This window comes from Dendroctonus ponderosae, unplaced genomic scaffold (genome assembly GCF_020466585.1).
Source record: "Dendroctonus ponderosae isolate FM_Combo_2020 unplaced genomic scaffold, Dpon_F_20191213v2 Dpon_F_20191213_339, whole genome shotgun sequence".
NCBI classification, from domain to species: domain Eukaryota; kingdom Metazoa; phylum Arthropoda; class Insecta; order Coleoptera; family Curculionidae; genus Dendroctonus; species Dendroctonus ponderosae.
Window position 1 is genome coordinate 6,241 of NW_026018548.1, and position 15,814 is coordinate 22,054.

Genomic DNA, 15,814 nt, shown 5'->3' on the forward strand with positions numbered 1-15,814 from the left:
TTTCAGGTAAGAAGCAATCAGTGCCTGAGTAGGTAAGAGATTGCTGCAAAGGTGAACCAACGTAAATCACTGCAATACTGTTTTCTGCTGCTTCCGCTTAATTTATTTAAAAAGGACTAAACATGAATCCAGAATGACCAGAAATTTTACGAACAGGCAATTTTATTCAATAATTATAGCTTGATATGGATGGAACCAAAAGGTCCGTAAAAGGATAATTTTTAATCTAAATATTTACGATGGAATCAGTTCAATTCTGTTCATTACAAAACGGGTTTCCTTACTTTAATCACGAAAATCTCAAAGAGACCACATAGCACGATCCAATAGAGGAATATGAAGCCAAAATTGGTAATGCTCCGAAAATATCGACGTTCTGATGGTTATCTAGCGACTCATGGTCCGAAAAAGCCTCGACATTAGTTATCTAATTTCGGTAATTCTTACAGAAGTACCAACTAATAAAGGTGACTGTGCGATTTTTAACTATGGTTCAGTAAATTTCGCTTTGAACGAGGATCTTGAATTCCCGGCACGATATTTCAGTTGAATAATAGACGAGGACAAAGGAAAAAATTAACCGGCCATGAAAAGGCCATTTTGTTTAAATCTAAAGATGACTTTTTTACTTAAGTAGACCTGTTTTGTGCCTCAGCGCACTGCAAATGTTCAACACACTTGCCCGGATTTTTGCTTAATCGTTGGGCTTCGTTTTCTTCTGTGTAACCGTTTCTGCGATTAACCGGCTGAACTAGAAACGAAGAAAAATGATTCGAGATCGAGTGGTCCGAAAGTGTGTAACGCATTGGTATTCAACCGGAGTATACCGTAATTTTTCCTTTTTATTGTTTCCTTTCTTGATATCTGGTTTGTCCTTAGCTGCCTTACAGCTCAAGCAACTATTGCCGTCGCTTTTATTATTCAGATAAAATCTTTGATTTTTTCCATGTTCCATTAATTCGCTATTCTATGAACGTGCCTCATTATTATTAAATTCAGCCGCACACAGACATTTTTTCTTCCTGATCTTTGTTCGTCTGATAAATTTATGTTCAGCAGCTCACATATCTCAATAATGGCTCGAGAAGGACAATATTGTCTGTTTTTTTCTGTTTGGAAGAACTTGCAGATGCCATAATTACAGTTGTTATGCCGACCGCTTATATTGCAAAAATTGATGCTCAAGCGGATCATTGCCAAGGCAAGTGGAAATTGGTGGTAAAATCTTCTGTCACATTAGATAATTGGCGCAGTCGGTAGGTTTTTTTGTCGCGATTAACTTAATATGCTGGTTGTACCATCCCAGGATCGAGAGACAAGATCTCAAATCGCTTGTCTTTGCAAATATCTAGATTTTGCAAAGGGCAACCACTGCCGAGTCGAAAATTCGACCTTATTCCAAGACAAAAGGGGCCCTTCTCGGAATAAATATTCAAGAAAAATGGACTCTCAGAGGGACCGATCCGACCAGCGCAGGTATCGAGCGCATCAAAGAGTTGAAAATCAATCAATCAGGTCTACACGTAACAATACAAATACTAATGGTAGTCAGAAACAGGATTCTAAAGAGTAAATGGAGAACTCTGGTCGGTCACATTAGATAATTCATGAAGAGCAGGAAAACTTTGCCTGCTTCCAATCATTGACTTTGTAACTGTGTGTCCTCATTACAGAAAAACCATTACTTATAACATTCTCGACGCATTTTTTTCATATTTCCTCTAGCCAAAATTATCCTGCTCCAAGCTGGGGTGGTCTTCAAAAATTGACAAGGAAAATGCAATTTTTAGAGGTCTCTGTCTTATGCTTAAACCAATAAAACTAGTTTTTTTTACCAAGCTGGAAGATTCGAATGAAAAATCTGCTGTGATCGCAAATTATGCTGAAAGCGCAGCAGAAGTCTGTTAAAAATCATGTTATCTTCACTAACATTCGATTAATTTTTCCGTGTAATTTCTTCTTACATAAAACCCGAAGATTTATGATCGACTGTAATTAAGTGTCATGGAATATTTATAGTGTATATCATGATCGACTCGCCCGTAGGCTTAATGTTAAAGTTGTACAAGAAATTTCGTTTTCACACGCAAAATTACCAATTTCTCCACAATTAAAATTAAATATTTGCTTAATGGCCGCAGTGGCCTCCTACATTTTCATTAATAAGTAAATTGGCCGCTATTAGAACCATTAATCATCACGATAATGCTAATAACTATCTACTGGGGTTACTTTCAATCAAATTAGCTACACGCCGTTAAATTACACGAAAAATTCGCTAATGTGTTTCGCAATTGATAAGTGTGACTTACCGCCATCATTGTTCTTTGCGGCAATTTGCTTTTGGCCTCGTCTTCATACTGAAACATGAAAACACAAAATCCAGTTTACGAATGATTCAAAAAAACAGATTAATGCGATTTATTAATAACTTAACGCAACAAAGCTTGATATGAAAGCAGAAGAACACTGCCAAAGAAATTGTCAAAGGCTCACAAAAAGTTTCCTTTTGAGCAAATTCAATTGGAAATTGTTTTTTTCGCAACCGATTCTAATATGACAAAAACACAAGCACTGCTAAGAAGTTTAACGCATAAAATCGACAAGAAAATTGCAAACTTTGCGCTAAAGTTTCAGGTAAAAAGGGAATCAAATTTTCCAGATCTCGAATTGGGGCTTTTTACCAAAGAAAATGACTCAAGTAGAATGAATAGACTTTCCGATTGAATTGGGGATTTGTCTGTTTGTAAATTGAGCTCTTGTAACAAGTTTAACGTTCCCAGGGATTTTAAGCATGTGAAGATGTTGGTTTTTCAAATCTGAAAAAAGTTTGCGACTGCTTCGACTTGAAGAAAGAAGACACCAACTTGCACTCATTAGAATTTCAAAGTTACGGCAGTCGCTGAAGATTAAATTTCCCAAGGCCAAAAGTCTGCTCGTGTAAAGTCAGGCTCGCGCTCTGCCCCCGGCTGAAATTTATTACGCAAAAGTGGACATTGCCCTCAAGGAACACGCTGTTGGCTATGAGGAACAGTTTCACGTCAAATAGCATTTTTCGTTCTACCTGTTTGGAGTAGCAAACATTCATTTTTTCTCAGTCAACCGGGTTTACCCCCCTAGGGCCATAATAGGATACCGTTGCTTGCACAATGATGCAATTTACTATCGGGATGGACCAGGGGTGCGATTTTTTGCCACAGAATGTACCGGGAATGTACCAGCCGCGAAAACCGTTGGGTTCCATTCGCAATTTTTTATGCCCAAACCCAAACTATTCTGTAAAACAGGTTCAGTGGTCTTCAGACATATGGGTCAACATTTCAACAGCGTGAAACAGAATATGAACTGAACCACTTTTCTGTAGCGGATTCATTAGCGTTTGGTAGCTGAAGTGCGTGTATTAAAAATGAAAAATGAAAGTCGAAGCGTATGGCCCACTGACCAACATTTGCAGTCGAAACTAAATTTTATACTGGCATTACCATTACACACGCACCTAGTTTTGGCTCAACCCAGTTAAAACTCTCATAATTATCATTTAGCAGCTTTAATCGGCTTCAGAGCGGCTACAATGAATAAACCAATTTTTCACCAATGTACTAACGAGTTCTGATCGTGACGTTCTGATGTCTTTGTTGACTTGCCAGAAAGAGTGTTGCAATTTAATTTTCTAAACTGGGAATTTTGACCCTTTTGTAGGAACTAGATTTGAAGATTATTAATAACGTTATTCAAAGTATTTGCCTGTTTTACACTTTAAAGTTTAAGATTTCATTTCAAGTTGGCATTTGAAAAAAATCAGCAAATCTGCGCTTGTTCTTGCAGAACCAGCAATCAAGTAACTTGATATGTTAACGCCTGCTCTTCGTAATGTCTTGACTACGATGAGGGTTTTTCCGTGTGTAGGAAGGAATGTAGATGATTTTTTGCCCCCGATTCGGTTTGGGAAATGCTCTCTCAGAGCAAAAGTGGTGAATGATCCCGAAATGTAGATGATAATTTTCGTTGCAGGTAGAGAAGATCTGTCGCCTCCAAGCAGCCTGAACGGATACAGCGCGGATAGTTGCGATGCGAAGAAGAAGAAAGGCCCGACTCCCCGACAGCAGGAAGAACTCTGCCTGGTTTGCGGGGACAGGGCGTCGGGATACCACTACAACGCCCTCACATGTGAGGGATGCAAAGGCAAGTCGAAATTCCCGAATAAAAAATGTTTTCCTAAACGCTCTCGTCCCGTTCCAGGCTTCTTTCGACGGAGCATCACAAAAAATGCAGTCTACCAATGTAAATACGGCAACAATTGCGACATCGATATGTACATGCGACGGAAATGCCAAGAGTGTCGGCTGAAGAAGTGTTTGACAGTGGGCATGAGGCCCGAGTGTGTAGTTCCTGAAACCCAATGTGCTGTGAAAAGAAAGGAGAAGAAAGCCTTGAAGGATAAGGACAAGCCGAACAGTACGACCAATGGGTCGCCCACTGGAGTGATCAAAATCGAGCCAGAGGTAATTTCAACTGTTTTACTACGATATTTCCAATGCAAACCATGTATTTACAAATGTTTTCGAAGCGCGAACAAACGAAATCAAATAAAAAGCCAATACAGCAGGTGTACAGGGTCAAACAGGTATTACGATACAGTCTATGGTCAATTAAGTTAGAATATAAACAGAATTGGCGTTAAATTAAACTTTAGACCATAATAGGAAGTCAATGGCTAAAGAATGAACTTTTTACTTTTTACGGCCATGTCTTTATGATGGTTTTTTAATGCGGAGAAAAATCAGTCTTGTTTTATAGGTACCTTACTTTTGACTTATCAAATCAACCAACAACTCAATTTTGATACTGTTCCTACTTCCTTTTCACTCGCTCCCACAATAAAAAACATGCTGATAAAACTCGTTGCCCACATCAAAGTCTGATTAAGAATGGAGTTGTTAAAACTACACGAAACTTTGAGTGGAATAGTTGAGGAATAAAGCGAAACTCATTTGAACTTTTAACTAGGCACTTTTCCCAACAGGCAAAGCTTTGACCGTTCAGAGAATCCAAGAAATATTAAAAAAGATTAAAAAAGACCCACTTATCACCAGATTTAATTTGGACTATCCCCTAAACGATAATAAATTGACAGTAATTCATGAGCAGCCAGCAATTCTTGGCATCCAGAAATGTTGGCAACGCATCCAGAAACGTTGGCAATCAGTTCAATATTTAATCTTCAAAGACATTTTTTTCACTGACCTATTATAAAAAAAATTGTGAAAAGCCGTATCGAGGCCACTAAACAAATAACCAAGTTTTCCTTATTGTTCAAAGTGCGAAGAAGAGGGTTTTCAGAGCTTTAAAACTGGTGCCTTGACCGATTGTAATCAACAATTCCAAACAGATTTATGGCCATCAATTCATTCCAAAGGTCCAACACCAGACATTTACGCTATTTATTTCAATATAAAACTAAAATATCTACCTGAACCGTTAATTCACAATTACATTACGATTTAAAAAATCCCAATTTAACAGTAGAATAGAGACATTAATTATTTACCTTAAACTGCTGTAACAGTAGTTTCAGTTATTTAGACGAGCAGTTTTTGAAATGCTTTATTTGGTACCACTTCAGCTGCTCATTGCTATAATATGGTAATGAATCGCGACCATTAATAATTAATTAACAAAAGCAATTAAAAAATATAATATAAACGAGAAGCCGTATCTGTGCTGGTAACAATAGTGCAGATAATTTGCTCAACACTTCACCTGTATTTTCCCATGCATTGTTCGTGCATGCGGAACCTTATTCGGGACGGTTAAGTGACAAAATCAATTTATCATATGCAATATTGGAAATGGCCAAGAGTGTCTGGTGAGAAATTCGACGATAATATAATGGAACTAACTGCATTCGGTTTGAAGACTGTTAAAAGCCCTTGACTGTAATTGGCCAAATTTGGACAAATCTCACCTGATTTTTCGAGTCCAATGTTTCATAAAGTAGGTATAAAATTAATCGAAAAACGATTGGTATTAGCGAACATTATCACACTGATTTAGGCGAATATACAAACAAATATTAGTAAAAACATGGTTTGAAACAGGAAACCTTATAATTACACGTACATTTCCATTACATATACTTACAAGTGAAAGTGGTCTTATATGGAACATATAATCGCGTGATGGATTAAATGTAGATCATAATCTGCTTAGTGGATGTTGCCTAATACAGCTCCAAGGGTTTATGAAATTCGCACACTCAGACTCTCAGTTGAGCTAATTTATCAACCATCAGATACACACCCGATTTTTTTATACTCTTAATGATAGTGGCCTTTCATTATAGCTCTATCTTTCACTTGGGGTCGATGTAAGTAGGCCGTTTCCCGTTACTAATGCATTTAGCAGCTCTTGTTCTCACAGTTGGAAGGAGGCGAAAAATCGACCGGTGTCAAGCCAATCTCCCCCGAACAGGAAGAGCTCATACATCGACTGGTTTACTTCCAAAATGCTTACGAGCACCCATCGGAAGAGGACGTGAATAGGATACTGGTAAGGACAGAATGTAAAACTCTCCGATTGAGCGCCAACTAATTTGTTGGCTTTTTAGAAACAACCCATGGACGATGAAGATCAGCGTGAGGTCCGTTTCAGGCACATAACGGAAATAACGATACTCACAGTGCAACTAATCGTCGAATTTGCTAAGCAATTGCCTGGCTTCGATAAACTTCTTCGTGAGGACCAAATCGCTCTTTTAAAGGTAAACAAATCGCCAAAAATCGAATCAACCGATTTTTCTATATTCCGTTGATTTAGGCGTGTTCGAGTGAGGTAATGATGTTCAGAATGGCGCGACGGTACGACTATCAAACGGACTCCATTCTATTCTCGAATAACCAGCCATACTCCAGAGATAGTTACAATCTGGCAGGAATGGGCGAAACCATCGAAGATCTCCTACATTTCTGTCGGACCATGTATTCAATGAAAGTCGACAATGCCGAATACGCTTTACTCACTGCCATTGTCATTTTCTCCGGTAAGTTTAAGGGTTTATTTCAGTTTTTTTTCAATTGAATATAAGTGATGAATTATGAGATTTTTTTGCCCCGAAATATATTTGAGGCAATTAATAAAATTGTTTAAAATCCTGACGAAAATAACGGGAAATTATTATATATTCTCAAGTGAAGCCCCATTGTTCAAACCATAAAAAATCGGCCAGGAATTTTTTTTTGCTGGAATTAGAACATTTGCCTTTCTTGTGTGTGTGTGGATAAGATGTTTTCCTGTCTGTTAATAATTGCGAATTGTCCCATATGAGGGGTTCCCGACGTAAATATTCCCTAACTTGATTGTGCGCGATATTTCGTAATTGTTGAAATTGGAAAAAATCAGAAAAAAATTACGCCAAATTATCTGAAAAATGCATTTTATTACTACACGATATTCGTTTTTGGAGACAAACGAGCTTTTTTCAATGCAAGACGATTACAGAGCCATCAAAATGCATCTTCAAGCTCAGAAAGTTTTTTTTTGATAACTAACTTTTTCAAGTTGTTTTAAACTGAAGCATTTACGAAACGTTAATGCACTTCTTCCTGAGCATTGTTCATTCGAATAAATTGCAACAAAAATCTTCGTAGAAGACTAGCAAATCTTCCCGTCGTCCACAGCATCAAAACTGTTAAAAATGAAGAACGAGCGTCACAAATTTAGCCTAAAGTACTTGAAGAGTCAGACGAATTGTTGTTCATGACGACACTATAAATGCATGGAAAATGTTTTTCTTTAAAGTAAAAACGAACGCATTTTTTTCTTAAAAATGCATCTTATCACGATTGAATACGGGTTTTTGTAGAAAAAGTCAGCTTTTATCAACCAAAGACGATTACAGAGGCATCGAAATACAGCTTTAATCACAGAAAGAAACTCATTTTTTGTAACTTATTCAAGTGTCTTTAAACTGAAGCATTTAGGCAAACGTCGTGAGTTTTTTGAAGACGAAAATCTTCCTGAAAAACTTTGCGACGCGAGATCTTCGCATCGTCTAAAGCATAAACAACTGTTGCAAATGAAGAACGACCATCACAAATTGAGCAGAAAATAATAACAGTTTTAAATTGAATTAAAAACCCAGAATCGCTGAAGTGTTTTGTATTGTTTCAGAACGACCATCACTTCTAGAGGGTTGGAAAGTGGAAAAGATCCAAGAAATATACCTCGAAGCGTTGAAGGCGTATGTGGACAATAGAAGGAAACCACGGGCGCACGTAATATTCGCAAAACTCGTGTCGGTGTTAACTGAACTCAGGACTCTGGGCAACCAGAACTCAGAAATGTGTTTCTCGTTGAAACTCAAGAACAGAACATTGCCGCCGTTCCTCGCGGAGATTTGGGACGTCGACGTGAAGACATAGTGCAGAAAGGAGCACGATAACGGGTGAACCCGCATGGGTGGTGTGCTGGCTTGTCGCTATCTTTGCTTCGGAGCGATCAAGGCGCATGTTGGAATGATGATGATGAGCTACAGAGAGCACGGAGCAAACATAGAGATATTTACCTCACACCACCACCAGTTGGCTGTGAAATATTGTAAAGTTATACTTTTTTTTAAATACTACTGATTAATAGAGAGTTGGACGGCATCTAGGCAATACGTTGAGGAGATAGATTTATTTAGGGCCGTTTCAACCACTAACTGTAAGCCTTGAGTTGATTAGGTCAAGTGTTCAGGCTTCAAGTGTTGGTACGAACGGTATTTAGGTTGATTAATTTAGCTCGATTTTTCATACTAAGATTTAAACTAATGTAGATTTTATAAGTCTTGTAAAACTCTAGAACTTTTGATAAAAGTAACTTTTGGCGATATGCTTACATACACAAATTGGTAAGACTGGGACTGGGACTGATACAAAAAATGGTGCCTTCACGAAATCACTACCACTCAGACTGAGGGCAGGTGCAAACAATGGAACTAGAGAAATTTCTTAAGACATTGGCGATTTGTTAGTATGGATTAGAACAGTGCAATTTAGTTAATTTTACTAGATGGAAAGGATGAATTGTTTTTTACTATTTCATTGTTAAATTCGGTACCCTACGAGCTTTGCACGGAACAAACATCCCCTTCCAGGAGTATATTTGTGGGGTACTTTGTTAACTAATTTATGTATGCACCAATTTTCCGTTAAAATTGATGGAGAGGGAAACAAATGGCAGAATTACTTCCAAAACGACGCACGTTCGAAGCAGCCGTCCGAAACCACTAACCATTTTTAATATAGAGACAGTGAATATGTGAAGTGATTCCAGAGCGACAAAGACAGTACTATTCTCCCCCGACAAGTGCCATGAGATTTGGGCATAGTCATACGTACATAATATTTAACCCTACACAGACTATCCTGCCTTTCAAAAAAACACTATCAATGTTTAATCTCTTTGAATGTGTAGCTGTCAGTCTACTCATTTTTTATACTGTATATTTTTCCGCATAAGTATTTCCGCTGCTAGTTTATACAGATATTAGATGCATATACATATTTTTCATCGATGTAAATAATACATATTTTCATACCGAATGAAAATCATATGAGACAGATGTGTATTTTAATTTTCAATGGTTTGGGGGCATTTCTGAACGTTATTTTTTTGCTGTTGCTCGCCTCGAATTTGCTTCTACCGCGCTATAAACACATTGAAAATTACTGAGAATGAAGTGGAAATGAATCAGTTTGCACCGAAAGTTGCTAGAGCTCGAAAATTAATATGTTTCTCAACAAACTAAGTCGTATATTTCATTTTGCTCAAATGCAACTCTCATTGACAAAAATTAAATTATAAAAAAAACAGCAAATTAAGGAAATACAAATACACTATACAAGGTGTCCCGTGACTCGATGGGCATTGCTTAAGAGCCTTTTTTGGACATATTTAAGTCGAAAATTACTTGGAAGATGGAATTTTAGCGAAAAGTTCAAAAGTGTGACGAAGCTAAGGGCAAATAAATTGTAAGAGAACATGAAGAGTAAATATAAGAGTAGGTATGCAATGTTTTATTACAACCACAAAGTTCCACTGCCTCACAGCTCATTCTGGCGCTTTTTAAGAGTATTTAAGAGTATATTTGTATTGGCTCAAGCTGTCGCCATCGAATGACACAACACCCTGTATAGCGTCCAATTTACCAAATCCATCGACATCAACTCTACAAGATTTTGTTGTTGGTCTTGAACAATTTCGACTTGAATTGAAAAGTAAATCGTTAGACTCTGGTTTAAAAAAGCAAAAAAATATATTCAAACTAGTGCGAGCCCGAAACAAACAAAACTGCCACTAAAGCAATACTCTCTCTTAAGTACGTAATATACTCGAACGCTTGAAAAAGTCAGAAATGTTTCCCTAAGCCAATCCAAATGATGTTCACTGACATGGACATCGTTTGGATGTCTTGCACCATCCAATGCCTTAACATGGGAAAAACACATATTGGTTTATCTCAGGAGTCAACCCCCAACCTTCGCTATTCAGGTATATAGTGTGTTGTTCAAATAAATGTCCGAATATTATACAGAGAGGATATATTTTCCGCAGTCGAGGATATAAATAGCGTTTTGAGCATGTACGAGTAGATGTTTGTTGAAAATTGAGAAGTATATAACATGAAAAATTTAATATATTATAGTAAAGGGTTTGAGGCAAGGATATGCTGTCATAAATACTGGATAATGCCTGGCTTAGAAGGGATTAGGCATTATTTCTTTGCATAAATCCCTGATAGACATAGAGGAGACCTTTAAGCAGGTGTACAAAACAATGATGGTACAAAAAACTTCAGGAAGAAATTGTTACATTTTCAGCAATCGGTTGACTCCGTTAGTTCTTTCACTGCCAAATTTGGCTCTGTCTCAATCATCATCCCATTCTCAAAATGACTCTTATTGGTAGATAAGAAAATCCCACAAAACTCGACTCTCAGCTAAATTACTTAAATATGAAGTTACTTAATACTTAGAGACTGAAATTTTTTCTTTATGTGTATATTGGAATTTTTATTTAATTAAAATATCGGAACTTCATAGTTTAGGTAGGTGTGTAGGTAAAGTGTTTGTTAAAACTTGCTGATCAGTATGTGTGAGCGCAAACACAAGTCGAGCTTTTCCCGAACTGATGTTGGTGGGAAGAGCTTTTTGTGAGAGATTTTAAAAGACTGGATTCTAGATATCAATTAATGTTTTAACGAAACGTCAGCAAGTGGGGTTGCTCTCTTTTTCTCGAAATATTCATTCAAAATCTTCATACGAGCAATGGAATGAGTATATTTGGTCGGTTTTGTGGGAAACCAATTTCTGAACGAAATCCACGCAGTCCATATAACGACTAAGATAATTCGATACTAGCTTCTTAGTATCTCAACTTCGTACTAGAATAGCAGTTATTGCTTGTAATAATCATCAGTGTTACATAATTTTGCATTTTTCATAATTGACGAAGTCGTAAATACATTAAAACGAATCAAATTAATTTTTCTTATATAAAAAACACCATATACTTATTATAAACACTGCCAAGCGTTTTTGGACTGCCATCATTTTTAAATACCTAACCGTAGTTCCATGTCGATTGTAAATGTGTGTCGTTTAAATGTAATAAAAAAATCATCGTGAATTTACTCCTAATATTAAACAACTGCGTGGATTTTCGTTAACTTAATATTAACAAGGAAACGACTGTAACTGTGTATATGTTAAACGTAATTTTTTATGTTTTCTATTCGGTACTATTGATATGATCTGGTTGGAAGGCTTTACATCACATACATGGTATTGAATGCCAAATTGTAGGGCCTTGTAACATCGAACATAAAATGTGTTAATCGGAATGAAAAATGAGAACTTAGCGGGCATCTCTCAAGCACTACCACTTTTTGTTACATATTTATTTATTATGATGTACTAATTTTAGCTTTATCGTTAAAAAATCATAACTCTATACACAATGTTTTCCTTCGAAATCTTATTTAGAATATGTATGTACGATATGTAAATAATTTTTGAAAATTACCAATAATTTACTTTTATACGTTTCTTTATCAGTTTTGCTTTTGTCTAAGCAGGTAGAATGATAGTTGATTTACTCATTGTTTTTTGAGATAATTGAATACGAAATTTGCTCAAAATTACGTTGCCTTTTATGTGCCAAACCTGCTGTACTTGCATGCTATGGGACACATTTCTGTTGGAAAATTTCTATGGAAAGTTTGAAGAATGTGAGGAATCCAATGCGGAAAACATGCATTGGTACTACGATTCGTAACACTTTCTAGGGATTATTTATTGTCACAATCTGGAGATGTTTCTTTAGTAATTGTCTAGTGTTTAGGGCCTCCAGGATTTCGATAATGAAAGCTTACTTGCGTTGTAGATTATCGTTGACCAACACTTTATTAGTGGTGTTCCTCACGGAAAAACCTTTTTCAACAGTTAATCGACATTTCAGGACATGGGATATTGTTGTTTGGCTTTAGTAAAACAGGGAAAAGTTCTGAACTTGTGTGCCTCAAAAAGTGGTTAAAAAATGCATTTCCAGAAGAAACACCACTAAGAACAACTTCTAGTAAAGGGATAATCTTCAGCGTAAGGGCGATATTCATTAAGTAGTTATGATTAACTCCAGAAGAGTTCAAGAAACGTTTATCTGAGAGTATCGCCGGAAACCAGTAGCTTAAAGTTAAAAAAAGGAGCATTTTTGGAAAACTGTATTTACCAGTAGCTCTTCTTTCCATATTTACATGGACCGTGTAGTGGAAAAATCCGTAGTCACCTCAAAATTCTAAGCACTGTTATGTAAAGACACCCCGTTTGAGACCAAACGTCAGACGGTTTCAAAAATCGCATTTTCTCAGCAAAAATCGCACTTTGAACAAGAAAAATACCATAAACCGATAGAATCAAACTTCCCATTTGAGGAAATCAACAGTTTTTGGCACAGAATTTAAAAAAATCAAAAATTTTCGAAAAATTGATGGATCGATGTGTACACTCTTGCCCAACCGCGACTAAAGTGAGCAAAAACGTCATGCGCGTTGACAGGCGTTTAAAGGCGCGTAATTCGAATTTTATCAAGACTTGGATGGTGTTTTAGGACTTCCTGTGTAAAGTGCCCCCAGAAATGCGCTTTTTTCATGTTCATGTAATGTTTATTTTTTTTGTCATTGAAATGCGAAAAAATACATAACATACAAAAAGACTGCAACTACACAGTGGTCGCATGCCTGCAACTGAGTTTTTAAACGTAATTTTGATTTTGGAATATTCGACTTTTTAGTTATTTTTCGTTAAGCTTTAGATCCGGTGCAACTGTTCTATCTGCTCATTCAAAAGGAACCATTCCTACAACAAGAATTCTAGATAAAAGCATAGATTAATTATTGGAAACGTGCAATATGTACAAATTTAACTAATTTTTTATATATATAACTATGTTAGGACTGTATATTGAGATAATTAGTTGTGTTAACTTTTACACACAAAAAATGCTGATTGGCAGTATTATAAGCGTCAGTGAAACGTTGTTGGTTTTTTTAAGAATACCGGAGAATGGACATGGAAGCTTTTCGGTCAGTCATTCAAGTACTGTTTTATAAATATTATAGTTGATTTACTGTACAGGATGCCGATATGTTACGTTGTTTGTGACTGGCCGAAAGTCGCAAGTCCCAATACAGTTGACCTGCAACATACCTGGAAAAAACGAGAATTGTAAGCAATGAACTGTTTGATGATATATTTTGTGCAGTAAACCGTAAATTAATAGAATTCGCTGTGTTTTATTCATTATCCTTACATTCAGCCTCACTGGGTTCCATTCACTGCAATGTCGGGTTTGATCAAGTTCCTAGTCATCCATCCTAAACAGTACGCTTGATGGGCATCAGTGATTTCAGGTGCACCTGAAAAGCAACTAAATTCCTTCAAGTTCTCTCAAAATATAATAGTTCCTACCGTCTGAAGGGCATAAGTCGCTATAATCGGCTTGTGCTAATTGATAATCCCCAAACCGCCCCTCAATTAGGTCCTGGAAGCTGTCTAGTAGAAACCACAAAGAGCTTCATGATTAGATCTTACCTTAAGAATTGCATATTGTATGGGAAAGCACATGGTGCGTGTCACAATTTCTGCAATAACGTCCATCATCCAGTCCAGCAACATTTGCGAGTTTTTGTTGATGATCGTGAATATCAAATCGCAATTTATATATTTTCCAATATAGAGCAGATATAGATTGTCGCCTAACTTTGGTCGCTCTCTTAATGGAATAGTCTGAAAGACAACAGTTGCAAAAACCTTCATTAACAAGAGCTGTTCTTACATCAATATTTCTCACTAGGTTCAACCACATTCTCTCTGTGTAGTTGACAAGATACAGGCCAGGAGTTTGGTGGGTGTTGAAGAGAATCCAGTCAGATAGATTTCGAATTTCTATCTCAACTATTAACATTCAGTTGCAATATATGGGCGTCCTCAAAAAATCCTTACCACTTTCCAAATCTCGGTCAAACCATATAAGTCCTCTGCTTCCATTTCCCAGTCGATATGAAACTGGCACTGTCCACTTGGAGCTGGAATATGCAAAATAATCAACTAATTAGCTCGAATTACTCACCTAACTCATATTCTTTTGAAGATCCTGAAACCTGTTCCAAAGTATACAGCCCATCACCAGAATCATTTACATTTATAATTGGACACCCCTCTTGGAATAGGAAGCTTTCCAAAAAAGACCTAATGTTGATGTTCGGAAGCTTCTCTTCAAATGCTTCAATCACATCGTTCGTTGTAGCTGTCTTAAATAGATGCTTCTTCAAATATTCCTTGGAGATTTCTTGGAAAGCTTCTTCACCGATCAGGCGTTCCAATGACCTCAACAGATAGGAGCCCTGGAAAGGTTGGCAGCAAAACCTGTAGACTCTGGTCTCTGGTCGGTGTCAAACGATACCTTTCGATAAACCACTTGATTGAAACGATCCTGAGTGTCTTGAGTGTTGTTCAAAGGCACAACCATTTGCCTCATTGTGGACTGGTCTTCGAACCGGATTGCGCCCGTTAAAGTCATTTCTTTGATCAACTGCAGAAGAAAGTTATGGGATTTGTGCCGCTTTAAATCTAAAAAACTTGCATTTCGTCTCGATGTGCTCTTTTTAGAAATAAAAGAGGCGAAACTCTCTTGGATCCATAAATCGCTCCACCAGTCATTGGTTACTGAAATGACTTTATCATCAGAAAAGCTGAAGATTTTGTGATGAATATTGTTGAAAAATTCTATTGTTAAATGAATTATTATCAAAAAGGTTTGGCTAAAGATTACGTGAAACTGACGAGTTTTTTCAGGCCTTTGCAAGCCACTCGTGCTTGTCGAACGTTAATTTATTTTTCACAACGGCCTAAAAGCTCCAAATATGATGAATACATATGATTCAAAATATTTTATTGCTACTTACCCAAATTGCCGAACCAAAAGTGGCTCAATTCATGGGCCATCGATGTTACATACAAACCATATAGAGTGCTGTTCTGGTTATAAGATAGATATCCCCAATTAAACTGGACCAGACCCCAAGTTTCTGTAGCTGGGGACTTTTTTTTTTCATATTCGATAAAATCTGAAGTTGGGAAAATCCAAGAGAATTACAGAGAGCCGCAAGCTGAGGGTTAAATGAGATTTTTATGAACTCAGAGTAAAAGTGTGGGTGAGTCTGGATAAGATCGAGATCGAGCTAGAAAGTTTCTTTCGGGTCTGGAAACATGAGACT

General features: G+C 37.0%; 2 protein-coding genes across 4 annotated transcripts; one reads left to right on the plus strand and one right to left on the minus strand.

The window, feature by feature from the left end:
• Positions 1-4,011: 4,011 nt before the first annotated feature.
• On the plus strand, positions 4,012-13,820 carry LOC125504048 (ecdysone receptor-like; the record flags this gene model as incomplete). Its single annotated transcript, XM_048665378.1, has 7 exons — positions 4,012-4,182; positions 4,240-4,502; positions 6,344-6,367; positions 6,421-6,549; positions 6,608-6,760; positions 6,817-7,039; positions 8,170-13,820. Coding segments are annotated over 7 exons (1,214 nt in total), but the record flags the coding sequence as incomplete, so codon positions are not given.
• On the minus strand, positions 13,702-15,803 carry LOC125504047 (glutamyl aminopeptidase-like). Of its 3 annotated transcripts, none has more exons than XM_048665376.1 (10): positions 15,503-15,803; positions 15,181-15,263; positions 15,001-15,129; positions 14,679-14,941; positions 14,541-14,623; positions 14,374-14,492; positions 14,130-14,324; positions 14,007-14,079; positions 13,849-13,954; positions 13,702-13,745 (listed from the first exon to the last, which is right to left on the minus strand). In XM_048665376.1, the coding sequence occupies exons 1-9, from the start codon at positions 15,540-15,542 to the stop codon at positions 13,857-13,859; spliced, it is 1,083 nt and encodes a 360-aa protein (XP_048521333.1). In that variant the 5' UTR covers positions 15,543-15,803; the 3' UTR covers positions 13,702-13,745; positions 13,849-13,856. The 3 variants fall into 3 exon arrangements, with proteins under 3 accessions (XP_048521333.1, XP_048521334.1, XP_048521332.1); XM_048665377.1 differs by having other exon boundaries at positions 14,374-14,483; positions 14,673-14,941; XM_048665375.1 differs by having other exon boundaries at positions 14,673-14,941.
• Between the last annotated feature and the right edge of the window lie 11 nt (positions 15,804-15,814).

Coding starts and splice junctions, on each gene's coding strand:
- LOC125504047 (XM_048665375.1), bottom strand. CDS start 15,542: ATGGCCCATGAATTGAGCCACTTTTGGTTCGGCAATTTGG. Junction 14,493..14,540: donor TGACCGAGATTTGGAAAGTG/GTAAGGATTTTT, acceptor GAATGTTAATAG/TTGAGATAGAAATTCGAAAT. Junction 14,325..14,373: donor ACCTAGTGAGAAATATTGAT/GTAAGAACAGCT, acceptor GTTGTCTTTCAG/ACTATTCCATTAAGAGAGCG.